Source organism: Mesoplodon bidens (assembly GCF_964165515.1).
Source record: "Mesoplodon bidens genome assembly, chromosome: 11".
NCBI classification, from domain to species: domain Eukaryota; kingdom Metazoa; phylum Chordata; class Mammalia; order Artiodactyla; family Ziphiidae; genus Mesoplodon; species Mesoplodon bidens.
Window position 1 is genome coordinate 44,481,822 of NC_138167.1, and position 17,388 is coordinate 44,499,209.

Sequence of the window (17,388 nt, forward strand, 5' to 3'; positions counted from 1 at the left end):
ACTCCAACTCCAACTAAACGTTATAGAAACTCTTTATTATTAGACAAAAATAGACTCTTTTTTAGCCCCCTTTTCATGTGATCCTACTCTGATCTCTCTGCTCAGAGGGGAGGCAGAGGAGGGAGTGCCTTGCTCCCCACACTCTCCCCTCTCCCTGCCATGCTGGGACCTGCAGCTGGGTGGAGCTAGCAGGGCCCGTCTCCACCAGCGCTGATGTTCTCGCGCAGGTAGGGCCATCCCCATCTCCTCCAGGCTCCACTGCTGATGCCTCCTCACCCTTCACACACCCATCTCTGCCATCTGCTCACATGCAAGGTCATCTCATGGGCCCGTCCACTTTGCTTAGCAGGCTGGGGGCGGGGAAGGAGAGCAGTGTCCCAGGCCGGTGTCCGCTCCCCGTTCCTAGGGGAGGGGCTGGGTCCCAGGTCTCCTGGGTCCAGGCCAGGGGAAGTGAGGGCTGTGGGGTGCTGAGAGGGGCGCAGTGTCGACGTGGGCTCAGAGCTTGTGGCCTTCCTTCATTTTCTCTGGCCCAGCAGAACTTTGGTGATGAAGGTGACAATGGCGCCTGCAGGCTGATCTGGGTCAAGCTCTGCAAAGAGGTGACACACATTCTCCCAGGGGCTTCCCGGCTTCTTGGCCACGAAACCAAAGATCCTGGGGGTACAAAGGCAGGATGGGGAGGGCTCAGCATCCCTTCCACAGGGACTGCCACGCCAGGGTTGGGGAGGAAGGAGGTGCCTCGATGCCACGCCAGTGCCATGCAAGTGCCACACCAGTGCCACGCCATGCCATGCCAGGGAGGGGCGACTGCACTCCCAGGGAGGCTTACTTGGAGGTGGTCCCATCCGGGTTGGTCCATCTGCAGAAGGAGAAGAACTGTGAAGGGATGCACCCGGGGAATAGCTACCAACGGAAGAGCTGGGCTGGGGACTGGGGGGCAAAAGGGCTGGGAGGGAGAGGGTCACCTCCGGTCCTGAGGGTCAGTGCTGGCGAAGGTGATGCTGTTCACTGGATAATGGCGGCGAAAGAAGAGCCTGTGAGGAGGAGGGTGGGGAAAGTCACCCGGAAATCGGGGCCCCGGGGCCTGCGCCCCCCACCCCGGGGGGCCTGGCACGCACACTCACTTCCTCTGGTTGTCTGTCAGCGTGATGCCCTGGGCTGAGACCTTGAAGTGGACAATGGCTGGCGTGGGGCGGGGGCTGCAGCTCAGAGCTGCGGAGCTGGCCCGCGCCACCGCTTGGGGGCCTGTCAGCGACTCCGTCTCCACTGAGGTCAGGTAGAGCACACTGCAGGCTGGGGGGGCGGGGGGTTGGAGGGAGCAGCGGCTCTGCCTGCCCCCAGGTCTATCTTCCCTCGATCCCCCCACCCCACTGGTCTCGCACTTTGCCCAGCTAGTGCGCTTGGGATGCGTGTCACACAGGTAACCTGTTAAAAAGGCAGATTCTATGACTCCCCAAGATCCACAGTCAGAGGTGCTGGAAAGAGGCCTGAGAATCTGTGTTCTAACAAGCCCCCTCACCACAGAGCCTAGACCAAGGACTCCCTCTCCCACTGTGCCTACAGATGCAGGGCTCCCCCTGCCCTCATGGGTTAGATGCATCCGTCAGGGCCCACCCACCCACCTCAAGGCCTTTCAGTGCCCCATGTATCAGCAACGGCCCCCTTGGTGCCCAGGGCGGGGGAAAGGAGGGAGAGGCCCGTACCGGCGCCCTGACGTAGGAGGTCTGCCGCTGTGCTCATGTTGGTGGGCACTGGGGCCTCTGGGGCCTCCTCCAGAGGATCTGAGGGAAACGGGGGTCAGTGGGGAGTGGCAGTGCTGGGAGCTGGAGGGCACCCTCTGCCGTCCCCGAGGGAAGGCAGGCAGGCAGGCGGGAAGCCAGGGCCTGGGATTCTGCCTTTGGCTGCAGTGGGTGGGGAGAGGTGGGAGGACAGATGACCGGACACCCACCTTTGCTGGGAATGCGCAGGCAGCAGGGCAGGGACAGCGGGGAGATGGAGTGCTGGGAGACCAGGGCCGACAGGCTGCCTGCAGGGGAGAGGCGAGCGGGGTCTCGAGGCACCCGGAGATACCCGCAGTCTACCTCCTCTTGGCCTCCCTGGACCAGCCCAGTGCAGCCTTCCCAGCCCCCGCTTCTCACCAAAGTAGGGCTCGCTGGGGCAGCCCTTGATCTTCACCCCTTTGGGCCCAGTCTCAATGAGAAAATGGCGGACCAGCTGTTCCAAGGGGTCCCCTGAGTGGAGGGGAGGGGAGGGGAGAGGAAGGCTTCATCAGATTCCAGGTTCTGCTTCCCGCCTGATGGAATTCTTTCCTGAGCAGGAGAGGACACTTGCTCCCTCTCCCCACTAAGAAGTGACATGGCCCACCCTGCCTTGTCTGGCCTCTGGTACCTCCCCACACCCCACTCCCCGTTTCCCTCATGTTTGGCCATTCTGTACCTTTCCAGGGCTGGGCGCTGGGTGGGGGCGTGGCCACCTTAAGAGCTAGCCCATAGGCTCCTTGGAATGAATGACTGTCCCTGATCAAGAAGGCCCCAGGGTCCTTGTCCTTCAGCAGGGCAATGGCTGCAGGAGGTGGGAGAAGTCTTCTCAGAGGCTGACTGAGCCCCAAGGAGCCCCTCCGCTCTGCTGCCCAAGTTCCCCAGGCCTCTGGCCCTAACAGCTGCGGCGACAGCACCCGGGACGCCACTGGGGAGTCAGCGCACAGAGCGCTGACAGTGTTAGACCTCCTTGGGCCCGAAGCCCAGAATCACCAGCTAGAGGGGCTCGGCCCAGAGGAGGCCCGCTGAGACGGAGAAGAGGCACCGACTGGAAGGATGGGCTCCAAAGCCGAGCCAGAGCCCTGGACAGGGGTGGGCGCAGGCTGGCTTCTCACCTTGGTCACGGGACAGGTGTGGCTTATACCAGAACTTGGACGTATCCTGGACAAACTTGACGTTGCTCTGGCTCTCTTGCATAGGGGGCTCTAGGACAGGGAGGGACTGAGCTTGGCCTCAGGGCTCCCCAGTCCCCATGCCATGCCCCTCCCTGGGAAAAAGGGTTCTCCCGAGGTGGCCCCAGCCACCTGAAGGCCTTTATACCTGGGGGTTGAGGGACATTATCCGGAAGCAGAGGTGCAAAGGTGACATGGTGACTCGTGCCTCTGGCTGGTGGCGATGCCTGCTCTGGGCCCCAGGGTCCCGGCTGTTGCCCAGGCCCCAGCAGGTGGCGCTTCTCGGGAAGTGGGGGCTGGGTGGGGCCACTGATGTCAAAAGATGCAGCCAGAGGGAAGGCAGGTACGGGTGAGCTCCGCGGCGGCGGCTCTGGGCTGGGCACAAGCCAGGGCATCTGAGTAGGCACAGGGGTGAGGGGGGACCCGTCCGGGCTGTCCGGGGAGTCTCGAAGGCCCTGCCAGGGGGCGTGGCGGAGGCCGGGCAGGGTGGTGGGTACAGGGCCCCTTGGACTGGCGCTGTCCGAACGGCCCCCCGGGCTCCTCTCCTGAGGCCAGTCGTTGGGTGAGCTGGGCGGGGAGGCTGAGGAGAAGGGACCAGGGGCCGGAGGCTCAGGCCCACTTCTTGCTGGCAGCTCTGGAGCTCTTTCAGCCCCTCCCTGGGAAGCAGGTGGCAAGGCCTCTCCGGGACTCAGTCTCTGAGTGGGCGCCAAGGTGGGGGACCTAGTGTCCTGCCGTCGGGCGCTGCGGGGTGGGAGGGCGGGTGGTTAGTAGAGCCGCAGAACCCCGTGAGAGCTGCCCCCACCCCAGGCTTCAGGGTCTGCTCGGACCAGGAGGCGCCTGAGCTGCCCAGCCCCTCTGGGTACCTCTCCTTGCCCTGGACTGGGCTGCTGGTGTGCAGGGGCGTGGAGGGACCGGATAGCTCAGAAGAGGCACTGCACTGGGCATCTCGGGGAGACCGAGGCAGGGTGCTGTGCCCGCTGGGACTCTCCCTCCAGGACACTGGCTCCGGCGACTCTGCAGGGAAGGTGAGAGGAGAGGCTGTGAGCCAGGAAGAGCCCCTTCTGTCTGGCTTAGCTCTTTCTCACTCTGTGCCTTCCCCCACCATCTTCCAGAGCCCTCCTCTGCCCTGGGCACTCCCCATCCCAGTGCCCTCACCTGCAGATGCCAAGGGTCCTGCTGGGGCCAGGTGCCCGGGCGGCAGATACCTGTCCCCTCCCTCCTCTGCAGGGATCTCGTAGCTGAGGTTCCTGGATTGCGGGTAGGGTGGACTGCCAGGGGAAATGGAGCCAGCCCGGGGGGAGTGGGCACCAGAGCTGGGATACCTTCTGCCCTCGCCTGGAGACCCGCAGCTGTGAGGCGCCCGGCCATATGCTGGGCAGTAACTGGGAACCGCTCCTCCATAGCCGTATGTCACCAGGGCAGGGTACCCTGGATGCCCATACCTGCCTTCGGGGCACATGGCGTAGGAGCAGCCCTCATGCCCTTCCTCGCCTGCCTTGGGTGGCTTCAGGCAGCTGTAGTCAGGCACTGGGGCATGGTGGTGCCCGCAGGCAGGCACCAGCAGGGGCAGCGGGTGCCCAGGTCGCACCGGGTGCAGGAGGGGCTTGCCAGCCTCATTCGCCCACCCCTCTCCAGCCTCCCTCTCCAGGCGCAGCCCATAGAGGGCTGCCGTGGGCAGCGCTAGCTTCTCCTCACAGGCGGGGCATGAGCACAGGGCAGGCAGCCCAGGGTCCTCCAGGATCACCACCTCCCGGTAGCCTGGGGCGCGGTAGCCAAAGTCCCCGTTGGTCGGTTTCCCCAGCTCAGGCGGGTAGGGGTACGGCCCCTCGGACAGCGATCGGCAGAGGCGCCTCTTCTCCACGGAGGCCTCAGCATAGCCCTGTGGGGGCCCCTCGTAGGCCCCGTAGGCCAGCCGCCTCCTCTCCAGGGTCCCCTCTGGCCGGTAGTAGCCCCCATTGGGGACCCCGCAGGGTTCCCGGTAGCCCTGGCGGCAGGAGCAGTGGCGGCTGAGGCCAGGCCTGTGTCCCGAATACATTCCAAGGCGGGGGCCTCCGCCCGCCGGGGGCTGCTCTTCATCATCGAGGATGGCCGTCTCACGCCCAGCTCCCCGGCCCCCGGCGGCCACGCCACAGCCCCCCAGGAGGCGCTCCAGCTCCCGCCGCTCGGCAGCTGTCGGCGGTGGCCGGCCAGGGGACTCAGCGGCTGGCTCTGTGGTCAGCGTGGACGAATGGCCAGAATCGCTGCTGACAGAGAGCAGCGGGGGCGGGGGCGGCTCCGGAGAGGGCGCCGGCGGGGTCTGGCGGGGGGCCCGCTGCACCTGGGCGTAAGGACTGCCATCCAGGGGTCCCCGGGTATGGGTGACGGAGTCTGGATGGGGAGAGGATCCGGGAGGGAGGGCAAGCAGGCAAAATGGGGAGAGAGAGAGAGAGCGTGTGTTAACAGGGGACAGCGCAGGAGACTCCAGCTCAGGGGGCGTCTCTTGGGAAGGGTGTCTGCCTGGGGAGGGAAGAGTGTGCCCCCCAAAACTCCACCTCCTGCCGCCCCACGCCCCACACACCATCCACACTGTCCTCGTGGTGCAGGTTGAAGTTCTCATAGGAGTCCCAGCGCACGGCAGGCTCTGCCGTGTTGTAGTCAACAGAGACCGAGGGCTCGTTCCGTGGGGTGCTGCCTACGGAAGGGCACCCGGGGGTGAGGAGCGGGGAGGGACGGCACCCCCCGCCCCCCCGCCGGGGCCAGGGCTGGCTCTCACCTTTGATCTTCTCTGGGCTGGAGGAGAAGACGAACTCCACCGAGGCTTGGAAGGGGAACCTCTCGTCTGCGGGGAGTGGACGGTAAGAAGCCAGGCGCCCGCCCACCCGCCCTCCCTTGGGCTCCAGCCCCCACGCCACTTGTCTCCAACTCACCGGTCCAGGCCTCGTCCAGCTGGTCCTTGGGGAAGGTGAGCCGTGGTCCATGGATGGTACACGTGTGGAACTGGACTCGGAACACGAGGGTCCGGTCAGTCCCCCGGCTACCCCTGTGATAGCACGTCACCTGGGTGAGGGGAGGGAGACCGGCGTTCAGGCCCTCGTGTCAACTCACGTCTCCTCGGTGCTTCCACCCTGGGGACTATCTGGCCACGGCTCTGCCTTGCCTGAACCCCAAGGTGACCTCCCCATCAGGAGGACGCCCTCTTTGCCCTCCCATCGGCCTCGAATCGATGGCTCACCAGAGACTGTGCAGCTGGCGGCTTGTACCACCGCCCCTCACTCCACCCCCAGGACTCTCCCTGTCGCTAAGGCCCCCTCACCATGACATCGCCTTTGAGGAGGAGAGCTGGCTCCAGGCTGATGCAAAGCTGTGGGGGACCAGGGCCTGCAACATGACTGGGGAAGAGAGAGGACAGAGGTGAATCAGGGGCACTCGGGTGTACGGGTGGCTGTGAAGAGTCAGGAGGGAGTTGGGAGATTGGAGACTGAGCACTGCCTTAGTGAGAGCCCTGTAAGCATCAGCCTCCCCATCTATAAAACGGATTCTGTGATGCTATTAGTTTGTGGGTGCAGTGGCTGGAGCTGAAGGCCCAGCTGTCTGGGGAGGCTGGAGAAACAGGGACCGAGGGAGCAGGGAAGCAGGGGCCTGGGAAGAGAGCACTCACTAGATTCCAGATGTGTAGACAAGCTGCATGGACTGGTAGATCTTGAGGAAGGGCTGGAAACCTGGAGGGGCAAGAAGGAGAAGGCACGTGAGGGGTGCTGAGTGGAGGGGGTGGGGGACAGCCCGCTCCCTGGAGTACATTCCAAGCAGACTCACCCGTGCCAGGTTCAAAGGCTGGCAGCATGGGCACGAGCACGTAGTGCAGGAAGAGAGGGCTGCTGTTCATTCTGATGGAGCCGGACAGCAGACCACTGAAGTAGCTGATATACCTGGTGGGGGGACGTCAAGGAGGACGTAAGCCCCTTCCTCAGGAGATCCCCTGGTGTCATCTCAACTACGAACGCTGCCCCAGCCACCTTCTCCTCGGCGCTTCCCTCCCACCTTCCAGCTCAACAGAGATTTCTTCCTTGCATCTAACCTCCATCCTTCTTGCTGCCTCCGAGGTTTTGTTCTTGCTGTTCCCTCTGTCTAGAATGCTCTTCCCCCAGATCTCTGCCTCACGTTATATAGCGGTGGGCCCTGACTGTCCTGTGAGTCTCCGTTCATCACGAGCCTCAGCTTTATTTTTTGTATAGATAGCACCTGTCATCATCCAAAACGACCTTGTCTCCTTATTCACAGGTTTATTGCCGTCTACCCCACTAGCATGTAAATAAGCCCCACGAGAGCAGGGACCCTGTGCTTGTTCTGCATTCTCAGCACTTGGCACAATCCCAAGCACACAGGAGGTGCTCCAGGAAGGTGTGCGGCATGAATGAGAGAAGCTCGGCCTTGGTAGCCACGGAGAGAACTGCTCCTCTGGCCCATCCCCACCTAGGCTGCTCACCGGCGCTGGGAGGGCTGCAGCTCCGAGGCCACCTTGTCCTCACAGAACTTCCGCATGGTGAGGGTAGCCAGCGCCTGGTCCGCCCTGGGGAGAGTGGGACCAGTGTGGGGTCTTAGGGGCTGGTCTCCAACCTGGTCTCCCATCTCTAAGCCCCAGGGGAGGGAAGAGAGGTGCGATTTCCCCCAAGTCTAGAGGAGGCCCAGAGTGGTGGTGAAGAGAACTAGAAACCCCAGTCACTTTACTAGTTGTTGGACCTCGGGCAATTGTTCCCTGAGTTTTAGTTTCTTCCTCTGTAAAATGGGACAATAAGACCATGTTATGGGTTGAATTGTGTCCCCGCAAAAGATATGTACCTCAGAATGTGACCTTATTTGGAAATAGGGTCGTTGCAGATGTAATTAGTTATGATGTTATACTGGAGTAGGATGAGCCCTTAATCCAATATGATTGGTGTCCTTAGAAGAAGAGAAGAAGAGACACAGACACACAGACACACAGGAAGAAGGCCATGTGACAACAAAGGCAGAGATTGGAGTGATGCATCCTCAAGCCAAGGAACACCAAGGACTGCTGGCCAGCCCCAGGAGCTAGGAAGAGGCCAGGAAGGTCTCTACCCAGAGTCTCAGTGGGAGTGTGGCCCTGCTGACACCTCAGATTTTAGACTTGTAGCCCCCAGAACTGAGACAACAGGTTTCTGTTGTCTTAAGCCACTTAGTTTGTGGCACTTTGTTACAGCAGCCCTAGGAAAACTGTGGTGAAGTACAAGTGAGAAAAAGGAGGTGGAAAGGTCAAGTTTAGAGTAAATGGCTCTTCTGAACACTGAGGTGGGCTTCAGAGGAGATGGACTCGTCAAGGGCCAGCTGGAGGAAGGGTCACTGGGGAAGGGGGCGCTCGGGGCCGGGGAGCCTTACCCTGCAGAGATCTTGCTGTAGTGCATGTAGGCAGAGACGATGACCCCGAGCTTGCCCTTGCTCCCCTAAGGACAAAGAGACAGGGATGCAGGGCTTGCTGGGGGCCCTGGCTGAGGGCACCCCAGCCCTGCGAACTCATGCTCCCAGCTCACCTTGCAGTACAGTACGACCACATGCTGCGGGTCAGCACTGAGCCACGTCTCCATGGCTTTGCAGATGGAGCACAGCTTGTCCAGTGGGGGCGCGTGCAGCTCAGGCCAGCCAAAGTCCTGGACCTGAGGGGTGCAGGAATGGGACTGGGGCTGGTGGCCACCAAAGAAGAGGTGGGTGGGGGTGGAAGAGGGGCCTGGAGACAAGGTCAGGGGCCTGTTGGCTGTGTCCATGGCAGCTTCAACACTTCCCTCACCCGGACAATGGGTTGATACCTGCTGCACCATGCTTTGGGGTGTCCCAAGTGACGTGTCATATGGGAAAGTGCTTCAGAGTGAAGCAGATGGCAATTGCTACTATTAATACCCGAGGAGGCAGGGGGTGATGGCTTTAATCCCCTCCTACCTTGGGGTTTAGGCGGGTCAGGTCGTGTCTTTTCTCTGAAAGGTTGAAGAGCTGCAAGTAAAGAGGGGGCATTAGGCGAAGTGACCCCAGGCAGCGAGGCGCGGTGATGCGTGGAGGTGGTATCGCCCGCTGTGACCCTAAGGAAGGGTCTTTCTCCAAAATGAGGAGGTCGCTAAGGCCCAACCTAGCTCGTACAGCCCAGTCGGCGTTCCAGGTTTGCGCCCGGGCCCCGCCCACACGGGGCTCCGCCTCCGCGGCGTGACGTCAGGGAGGGGCCTGGACCTCCCAGCCCTGTCGTTGGCTGACTGAGGCAGGTCCCGCCCCTCACCAGGTACTTGTCGCGGTGCTTGGATTGCAGCACGTGAGCCAGCTCGCGCAGGTGGCCCCGGTGTCGCTGTTCGTCGGGCTGCGCGGGGAAGGCGGCGGCCAGGATCCGCTCCGTCACGTAGGTGAGGTCCAAGTCCCAGCGGCGCTCCATGAGAGGATCCAGGCTGAAGCTCCTGGGGAGGAGGCGAAGTCTGTGTTAGGAACAGGGCGGACAGTGGGGGTGGGGCGGGTACCGGAGGCTGGTGTGAAGGAAGGGTGTTTGGCTGACTACAGGTGAGGTCTCCTGGGTCCTGAGAGTGGGTGGGACCAGCTGGGGGGCGGCGCTGGCCTGGAGAGCTTTGTTGGGGGGGCCCTGCTCTGGGGTGAGGTGTGAGGCCAGCGGAAGGGGCTCATATGGGACCACACCCCACGCCCTCACTTACCGGGGCAGAGTGCTGCGTTGCTTTGAGTAGTTCAGAGACTTGGTGGATCCCTGGTGGATGAGATGAGACTTTGCACACGTCTTTTGTGCCCCTCACTCTAGGCTCCCCACTCCAGAGTTCCATGAACTTTTGCCTCAGAAGAAACCTAGGTCCTTAGTCCCAGAGCTACCTGCTTCCGCCCCCCTCCTCCAGCATCACCTTACCAGGTGCTCTATGCGCCTCACAGGGGCCGTGTTTCTCCGCTAGAGGGAGATGGGGGAGGAAAAGGGAGTGGTTAGGGAAGGGGCAAGGACCAGCTGGTGTCCCTGTGAGGGATGTACTGGGGCGGGGGGGGGGGAGTCCTAGCCCCCAGCAGGCCCAAGAGGACGAGAGCAGAGGGCTCAAATGTTTTCCCACTGCCTCAGGGTGACCGCTCTCCACATTAGTCCATTCAAGGTAACCTCCTGGGGGCCCTCTCTGTGGCCACCAGACCTCTGGACACCGCCGCAGCCAGGTTCCTTGCCTCGGTCACCCCATCCCAGAGCATACTCACCAGCTCCGTGGGAGGCAAGGCCTGACAGGACGAAGTCACCTGGAAGGAGACGGGAGTGAGGAGCTGAGCTGCTGGTGAAATGGGCTTTCCCGGGCTTAAGGATGGGGCCACCCCTCAGCTTCAGCAAGAAGGTGGAGGGGCTGTCAGCAGATGGGCGCAGGCTGCAACTGAGGTTCCTCTATTTAAGGGAGCCTCCCCTCTGGCCTCTCGGTCCCCCACCCCTGGGCCCCCCACTTGTTACTCTTGGCTTCCAGCCCCCTGCCCACACAGACCCCCATTCATCCAGCTGCAGGGCAGGAGTTATATATAGAGCCATGCAGGCAGGCCACGGCCAGGGACGGACACTGGCCTCTTTCACTGGGAGACCCCGCCCCTGGGCACACAGCTCCCCAAAGCCAGCTCCAAGGCCCTAGGACCCCTCACACTGCAGGAGGAGGACCAGGGCACCTCCCCAGAGATGCGGCTGTCTCAGGTTCCCAGTGGACAGTGGGTGCTATCTACACCTTGCACCTTCTGCCCAGCCTTTCCAGGGCCTAGGACAAGACCCACTCAGGCATCCTGAGGACCCTTCCCCAGAAGGAAGGCACAGCCCATCCGGCTGCCAGTCTCTGAAATCCTGCTCTGACACCCACCCACCCCACCCTTCCTCCTCCTCGTTCTCCTCCTCTTCCCCACCCCCCATCCACTCGCCAGCTGCAGCCTGGGCACCGCACCAAGACAAACGCTGCGCTGTCGCTGTCTGCGCTGCCTGGGCCAGCCCTCCAGGGGGTGGAGTAGGGTGGTTCTTAAAGGGCCCAGTACAGTACCCTCTCCCACCCAGCAGGGGTTCCCCAATGATGAGAAGGGTAGAGGGTTGATGCCAGTGTGGTTAGAGAAGCCTGTTTCAGAGGAGGAAGGGACCCCAGTCCCCCTCCCCGCAGCAGGTACCCACCTTTGCTTCACATTTTCTGTGTGCCGCCACCTTGCAGACTAGAGGGGATGGAGGAGAGGAGAGGGGTTAGCAGGGGCCCACTGGGGCAGTGGCAGGGGTGGCCCTCTCCCATCTCCCCAGGCCCTGGAACTAGACCTTGGGACTTCCAGGACTCCGGCTGTACTGAGCTGGCTGGAGTGGGGGAGCAGGGGCAGAGTTCAAGGGAAGCGCATGGCAGTGGTGCACTACTGCCCAGGCCAGGGAGGGTGGGAGCCAGGGGTAATGTTCTAGGGGGGGTGCGGGTGAAGAGGAAGCAAGGGAGGAAAGCCTCCAGTCTCAGGTGACGTGGGAAGGTGATTTAGAGTACTGGGTCTCCTGGGGTGCTGGGGGAGCAAGGGCTGTTTGGAGGGGACACAGTTCCTCTTGGCTCCCACGTGGCCCAGCCCAGGGGCAACACACGCAGTACGGGTTCTGTTCTGCGGTCTGCCTGCTGGGGTTGTGCAACCCAGTGGTGCTGGGTGATGCTCACAGAGTCACAGCATAGGGCAGGGCGCCTCACCTCGGCACGAGACGCCTGTCCCATCGATGGTCACCTTACACACTGCACAGACCGGTGGTTTCTTCCGGAAAACCTTCTCCCGGAAGCTATGTGGCTCAGCTTTCCTAGGCTAGGTGGAGGGACAGACAGAGGTGTCAGCTCCCACGGGCCCATCTCCAGGACTGGGCCGGGGCCTGAGCACTGCACAGTTTCTCTTCTTCCATCCCAATAAAGCCCCCAAACTCGTAGAACGCACTTGGCCACAGCTGTTTCCGGGCAGTTGTAGGGCTTGTCCTAGACAGTGCATAGAACCTGGCCCCTTGCGTCACCCTAGCTGGGTCAGCTCCTCCCCAAGGGATCACTTAGGCCCCTCACGTGGCCCTGGTGTGTGATACCCTTGCGGTCACTGCCACCCAAGCCCTAGAGCTTCCGTCCTGGTGTGGGGGGATGGCGCTCCCTGACTCCGCTATGAAGACAACCCGTTCTCCTCCCATCTTGCCCTCCCCAGCTGGAGGCTTCGGTAGAGAGTGAGCAGGGAGGGGGTCAGACATGAATGTACGGTGTCAGTCACACAGCACCCAGACTGACCCGGCAGGAGGGCCTTAGCCAGGCCTGCTCCCCTGGTCCCGATGTCCCAGTCCTCCAGGAGGCTGACACGCCCTCCTCCCCCTACTGTCAGAACAACATGTTTACTCATTGTGCACCCAGGCGGCAGGCAGCAGTTGTGTAAGGAGGGGGCCGTAATGCTCAGAGTGGGAGGCAGATGGAGGCATGACTTGGAAATATTTCGCTGCCTTACTGCTCCGGGATGTAGTAAGCACCCCGTCACTTGAGGAGGTTCAAGTGGGATTCCAGCGTTGGAGGGGGAGAGGGTGGAGCAGATGCTCTGAGGCCCCTCCCCACCCAGAGTGCAGTGAGCCAGGAGGCTGGGATGCCCCCTATGGCCCAGGCCTACCTCGTCCCATCCCTCCCATCCTCTGGGGACCATTTGCTTCCTTGCCTCTTCTCTCTTCTACCTATTTTTCTCCTCCTCTGGCGTTCAAGTTCCTGCCTCCTTCCCCCATAGTATTGTCTCATGTTGCCCTGAGATGCTTCTTTTGGGGTGAGGCTGAGAAAATGTGGGGAAAGGCAGTGATGGGGCCTCCAGGCCCCTCAGCCTGGGGATGTAGGCAGCACCTCTGGTCTCTTGGCTGTCCCTGAAGCTTCTGGATTAAACCCAACTTGAACTCTTCTGGGCTGGACTAACTCTCCCAGACCCACTAGGAAACTTGGGTGCATTTTGGCATTAATGGCACACACAGATGATATCAGTGGAAAGCAAATCAACCCCCCCGCTTGTCTAAAGCACTCCTGAGACCTGGCTGCCTCCCTCCCTCCCTTCGCCACCCCCATCCCATCTCCCACAAATTTCTCAGCTTAGGGACGTCCTCTCTGGGGTTCCAGAATAGTACCCAGGAAGGTCCTACAATGATGTATACCTGCCTGGGTGCAGGGCTGGCCTGGGCTAGGGCAGGGAATGTGTCAGGGGAGCTGAAAAGGACACAAGGTTTTGCTCTAACCCTAACGTCTGCTGCTTACGCCACAGCCAGACCTGGCCACTCCAAAGGGAGACAGTAACGAGGGGATGCGAGGGGATGCGGGACAAGGGGAGAAGGCTGAGGAAGCCGAAACTGGGAAGGGGGTCTGGCCTGAGTCCTGGCCCCCTCCCCCACTGCCCACACCTCCACCCCTGCCCCTCCTCTGCCCAGCCAATGGGCACTCCTACCCTGTTGGTGGCCCGGCTGCTGTCCCTCCTCCCCAGGGCTCTGAGCAGCCTCTCCACTGGGCCGCTGGACTTCATGGTGTCCGGCTGCCTGGGGTGCCGGCCGTGGGGCCCGAACAATGCTGGGGCCTGGCCCGGGGCTTCCTGGAAGCGGCCTGGCGGAGGCAGCCACTTCCCCTGGGTGGAGAGCAGGCTGTCTGGCTGGTGTGAGGAGAAGCCCAGCCCTGGAAGTGGAGGGGAGTGCAGGCGGGAAGGGGGCAGGTCGCTGCTCCAGGAAGTGGGGGCGGGTGGGGGGGGGTAGGAAGTGGGGGAGGCCAGGAGATCAGATTCCCAGGATCTACCCTGCTGGGAGTGTCAGCCCAGGATCTTTTGCCCTCAACCCACCCTGCTCTGGAGCTGCCCCATGCCCAGGGATCTGCCCTATCCAGGGATCTGTAGGACCCTGAGATCCAGCCCCCAGTGGGGCGGGGCAGGGGCGGGGTGGGAATTTAGGTCTCAGGGCCGGGCTCAAGGGCCAGCGGGGAACACCGCGTCCCAGCCAGGCCAGCCTCCCGGCCTGAACTCTCGGGCTCTCTGGGGACTTCTGGTGGGGGAAGTGGGAGCTGGGAATTGTGACCCCAGCCAGCTCAGGACTGAAGTGCATCTTGAGGGTCAGGGAGAATGGGACTGAGGGCCAGCTTCCTGCCTCAGTTTCACCAGTTGTGAAGAAATAGGAAAAGGAGAACGTACACTGGCCCCCTGCCCCCACCATCTACACTGGAAGGTCAAATTCCAGCCGGAGTCTGCTCTGCGCACAGGAGCGAGCCATCCTCCTGCCCCAGCCCGAGGCATTTGGGGTCCTTCTCCTGAGAGCTCCCCAGCCGCTCTGCTCCTGACACAGTCCCCTACTCACCTATTCCCTGGCTGGTTTCTCTCAGGTCCCTAGCTCTTTTGAGCCTTGCCACCCCAAGCTCTAGGTCTGGGCCCCCTCCCCGCCCCCCGAGCCTGAACGCTACCTTCATGGCTCTCCCAGCTCCGTTCTCCTTCCTCAGCAGCTGTCCCAGGGCCCGAGGACCGGACAGGAGGCCCCCCTCCCAACACATACTCCACGCCCCTCCGCGGGCCTCCTGCCTCCCTCCTGGGAATGCGGCCAGCTTCCTGTCCCGGAAGTTAAGGGAAGGAGGTGGATTGGGGCCTTGGAAAGGATGGGGGGGGGAGTAATCTTCCGAAAGTATAAGGGGTTAATAGCCTGGGGGTCCTCAGCCCCAAGCCTTGGACAGCAGCTCCCCGGAGCAGTCCAGTGGAACAGTCCAGTGGCTTGAAAGAATGTGCAAATGTGCGTGCCCCGCCCCCATTTGCAGCGTATTACTGAATGTCCCAGGGCTCTGGAGGCTCCCCCAGCTCTGGCTACTCCCACCAGGTCCTTAACCTTCCCTCTCCCTCCCCCAAGCCCATTCTGGGTTGGTCTAACCCTGCCACTGCGCTGCTGCTGGGATGAGCCCACTCAGGACACTTCCTTGGGCTGCCTGGACTGGGTCTACCCTGAGGCTTCTCCCTTGAAGCTCTAATTCTCCTTGCAGGTCAGGAAGTCTGCCCTCAGGGTACCTTAGCCAGAGGGAGGCCTAGCCTGTAACCGGAGAGGGGCACTGGCTCTGCAACACACTCCCACCCCACGAGCCCTGGCTGGGTCCCAGGACATTCCAGGCCCCTGGCCAGTGTGGGCAACCGGGCCTGGCCTGGTCCAGTCCCCAGCCCTGCTGGGAGCAGGAGAGGTGCTGTGGTAGTGGTGGGATGGCCCTTCTCCCCTCCTATTACAGTTACCCAGACCAGGACCCCTCTAGCAGGCTTCTCTCTACTCCTGCTGCCTCCCGAGAGGCTGAAAGTCCCCTCACCTGGCAACAGGTCCCCAAACCTTCTCTGACCCTCGCTCTTGTCCTCGTGGGTGGCTCACTAGCCCCCGTGTTGGGTGGCCAGGGAAGCATGGCTTTGAGTCCCTCCCCACCCTGTGGAGCACCTCTTAAGTGAGATGGGATGGGAGAGCGCTGAGCCTTCAGGCAGTGCTGAGAGGAAAAGCAGCTCGCTGGGGCAGGCCTGGGAAGGCCAGGCCAGACCCCTGGGACCCTCACCCTCCTCCTGTCTGGAACTTTCCAGAGCCCGTCAGTCTCTCCCCCAGCCTGGCCCCCTCTTACTCCCAAGCCCTGGGTTTGTTTGGAGAAACCCCTCCACCCAACACTCCCCCTTCCTGGAAATAGCTGTGGTTGGATGAGCGGCTGGGAGCCCAGCCGCGAGGAGGGGTGAGGCCCAGGGAAGGAGACAGGGAGGGAAGGCAGAGTGTGCGAGTGTGCGAGTGTGCCCAGGGTGACCTGGAGAATTGACGATGGAAGCCGAATCTGCCTCGGTTTCCCCAGATGTGAAGTAAAATAGCAAAACCCTGACTCGCACTCTCCCCGGCCAGTTCCCGCCCAGGTCCCGGGCCTGCAGGGGCGGCGTGTGCGCCCGGGACGCGCGAAGGCGAGACTGCCGGGCCGGGGAGTGACCGTTGGCCGGCCCCGCCCCCTGGTCACCTTTCCGGCCTCCGGGCCCCGCCCGCTGCCGCCCCCGGCCCCGCGGCTCCCGATCCCCGGCCCAGCGCGCCCGCCCCGCTCCCCGCGCCCACTCGCCCCACCCGGTGGCCCCGCGCCCCCTGGCGACCGCCCCCGGCACTGCCCGCCGGGCCGTGACGCACAGGCCGCCGCCCTCCCACCCGGCGCAGCGCGGCCACTCACCTGCGGGGGGCGCCCGGCGGGGCGGGGGCGCGGCGGGGCGGGGCAGCAGCAGGGGGAGCCTCCGGGCCAGCCCATCTCGCCCGGGCCCGCGCCGAGCGGACGCGGAGGAGGCGGAGGAGACGGGGCGGGCGCGCTGCGCTCGCCCCTGCCGCTCCCTGCGCCGCCCTCTCCTCCCTCCCGCGGGCTCCTCTCCCTCCCTCTCTCCCTCCTTCCCGGGCTCCAATCCCCACGTGCCGCCCGCTCCCCGCCCCTCGCCCTTCTCCTTCTTCCTTTTCTCCTCCCCACCTCTGGCGAACCCACGCGCCCAGGAGCTGGGAAGGAGGCATGCGAGGACTGGCAGAGACCCTTGGAGACCGGAAGAGACAGAAATGCGGGGAGAGATTTTGAGAGAGGTGGACGCGGAGAACACAGGGACAGGAAAATCTCAAGAGTCCTGAAGAGACTGGAGCCAAACAGACGCAGAAGAAAAGGTGGACACAGGTCCAGAAGGCACTAGAAACAAGGGTGCAGGGGACTGCCTCGGCCTTTCTCAGTCCGGCCCCTCCTCCACAGGAGTGCATTTGGGAGTGGGCCTGACCCCGAAATCAGGGGTCACCTGCGGCCTGGCCTAGTGGGGCTAGCGCTACCTACCCACCGGGGCTTCAAACGAAGGCATCTGGTATCACTTCTGTCCCAAGTCGCTGGGCGCACTCCTCTGGTCCTCTGCCACGGGAGACTTCTCCGAGTGCCACCTAGTCTGCCCCAAAGGACTCACAGCTGAGGACCTTCAGGTCAAGTTCAACCTCCTAACCCCACGCCTAAGCTGCTCCAGTCAGCCCAAACATCGCCCTGCTTTGGACCTGGACTGTCATTCCTGTTCCCTAGGATAATTTATATTAAAGTCTTCCTCTCATTTAACTCAAGTTCCAGGCTTTCCAGTGGACATGGAAATTTATTCTGTGGTCTAATCTCATTCACTTCTTTTGCAGTGTCTGGATCTGGTACTGGATAGGAACTTCCTGGAGTTGAGTTAATGGGCTGTGGGGCTGGTTTGAGTTGTGCCACCCTCGAGGGGAAGGTAGAGGGAAAGGATGTCTTTCTAGAAGCTCAGTCAATCTATTCCCATTCCCAGGTTCCCCAATGTTCTTTAGCAGTGAGCACTTCCTGAACCTTTCTCCCTTCCTCACCCTCCCCACTGGGTTTTCCATGATGAAAACTGGCGGGGGAGGGGGGCAGGCGGATTCTGAGGAGCCGGTGCCCAGGCCTCAATGCCCAGTGCCTGCTCAAGGCAGCCAGTATCGCCAGCACTAAGGCCTT

At 62.4% G+C, this 17,388-nt stretch overlaps 1 protein-coding gene across 8 annotated transcripts; it reads right to left on the reverse strand.

Annotated features, from left to right (window-relative positions):
- Positions 1 to 14: 14 nt before the first annotated feature.
- On the reverse strand, positions 15 to 16,278 carry TNS2 (tensin 2). Of its 8 annotated transcripts, none has more exons than XM_081248866.1 (30): positions 16,093 to 16,278; positions 13,352 to 13,525; positions 11,608 to 11,716; positions 11,070 to 11,107; positions 10,139 to 10,177; positions 9,810 to 9,848; positions 9,607 to 9,656; positions 9,186 to 9,357; positions 8,858 to 8,908; positions 8,455 to 8,577; positions 8,303 to 8,367; positions 7,392 to 7,475; positions 6,722 to 6,834; positions 6,567 to 6,627; positions 6,222 to 6,297; positions 5,836 to 5,965; positions 5,682 to 5,747; positions 5,487 to 5,600; positions 4,085 to 5,296; positions 3,793 to 3,943; positions 3,078 to 3,670; positions 2,873 to 2,962; positions 2,437 to 2,562; positions 2,139 to 2,231; positions 1,949 to 2,026; positions 1,704 to 1,781; positions 1,125 to 1,293; positions 966 to 1,034; positions 830 to 859; positions 15 to 654 (listed from the first exon to the last, which is right to left on the reverse strand). In XM_081248866.1, the coding sequence occupies exons 1-30, from the start codon at positions 16,165 to 16,167 to the stop codon at positions 516 to 518; spliced, it is 4,407 nt and encodes a 1,468-aa protein (XP_081104992.1). In that variant the 5' UTR covers positions 16,168 to 16,278; the 3' UTR covers positions 15 to 515. The 8 variants fall into 8 exon arrangements, 7 of the variants coding, with proteins under 7 accessions (XP_081104992.1, XP_081104986.1, XP_081104987.1 ...); XM_081248860.1 differs by lacking the exon at positions 16,093 to 16,278 and adding an exon at positions 14,344 to 14,406 and having other exon boundaries at positions 1,125 to 1,425; XM_081248861.1 differs by lacking the exon at positions 16,093 to 16,278 and adding an exon at positions 14,344 to 14,404.
- Positions 16,279 to 17,388: the final 1,110 nt, after the last annotated feature.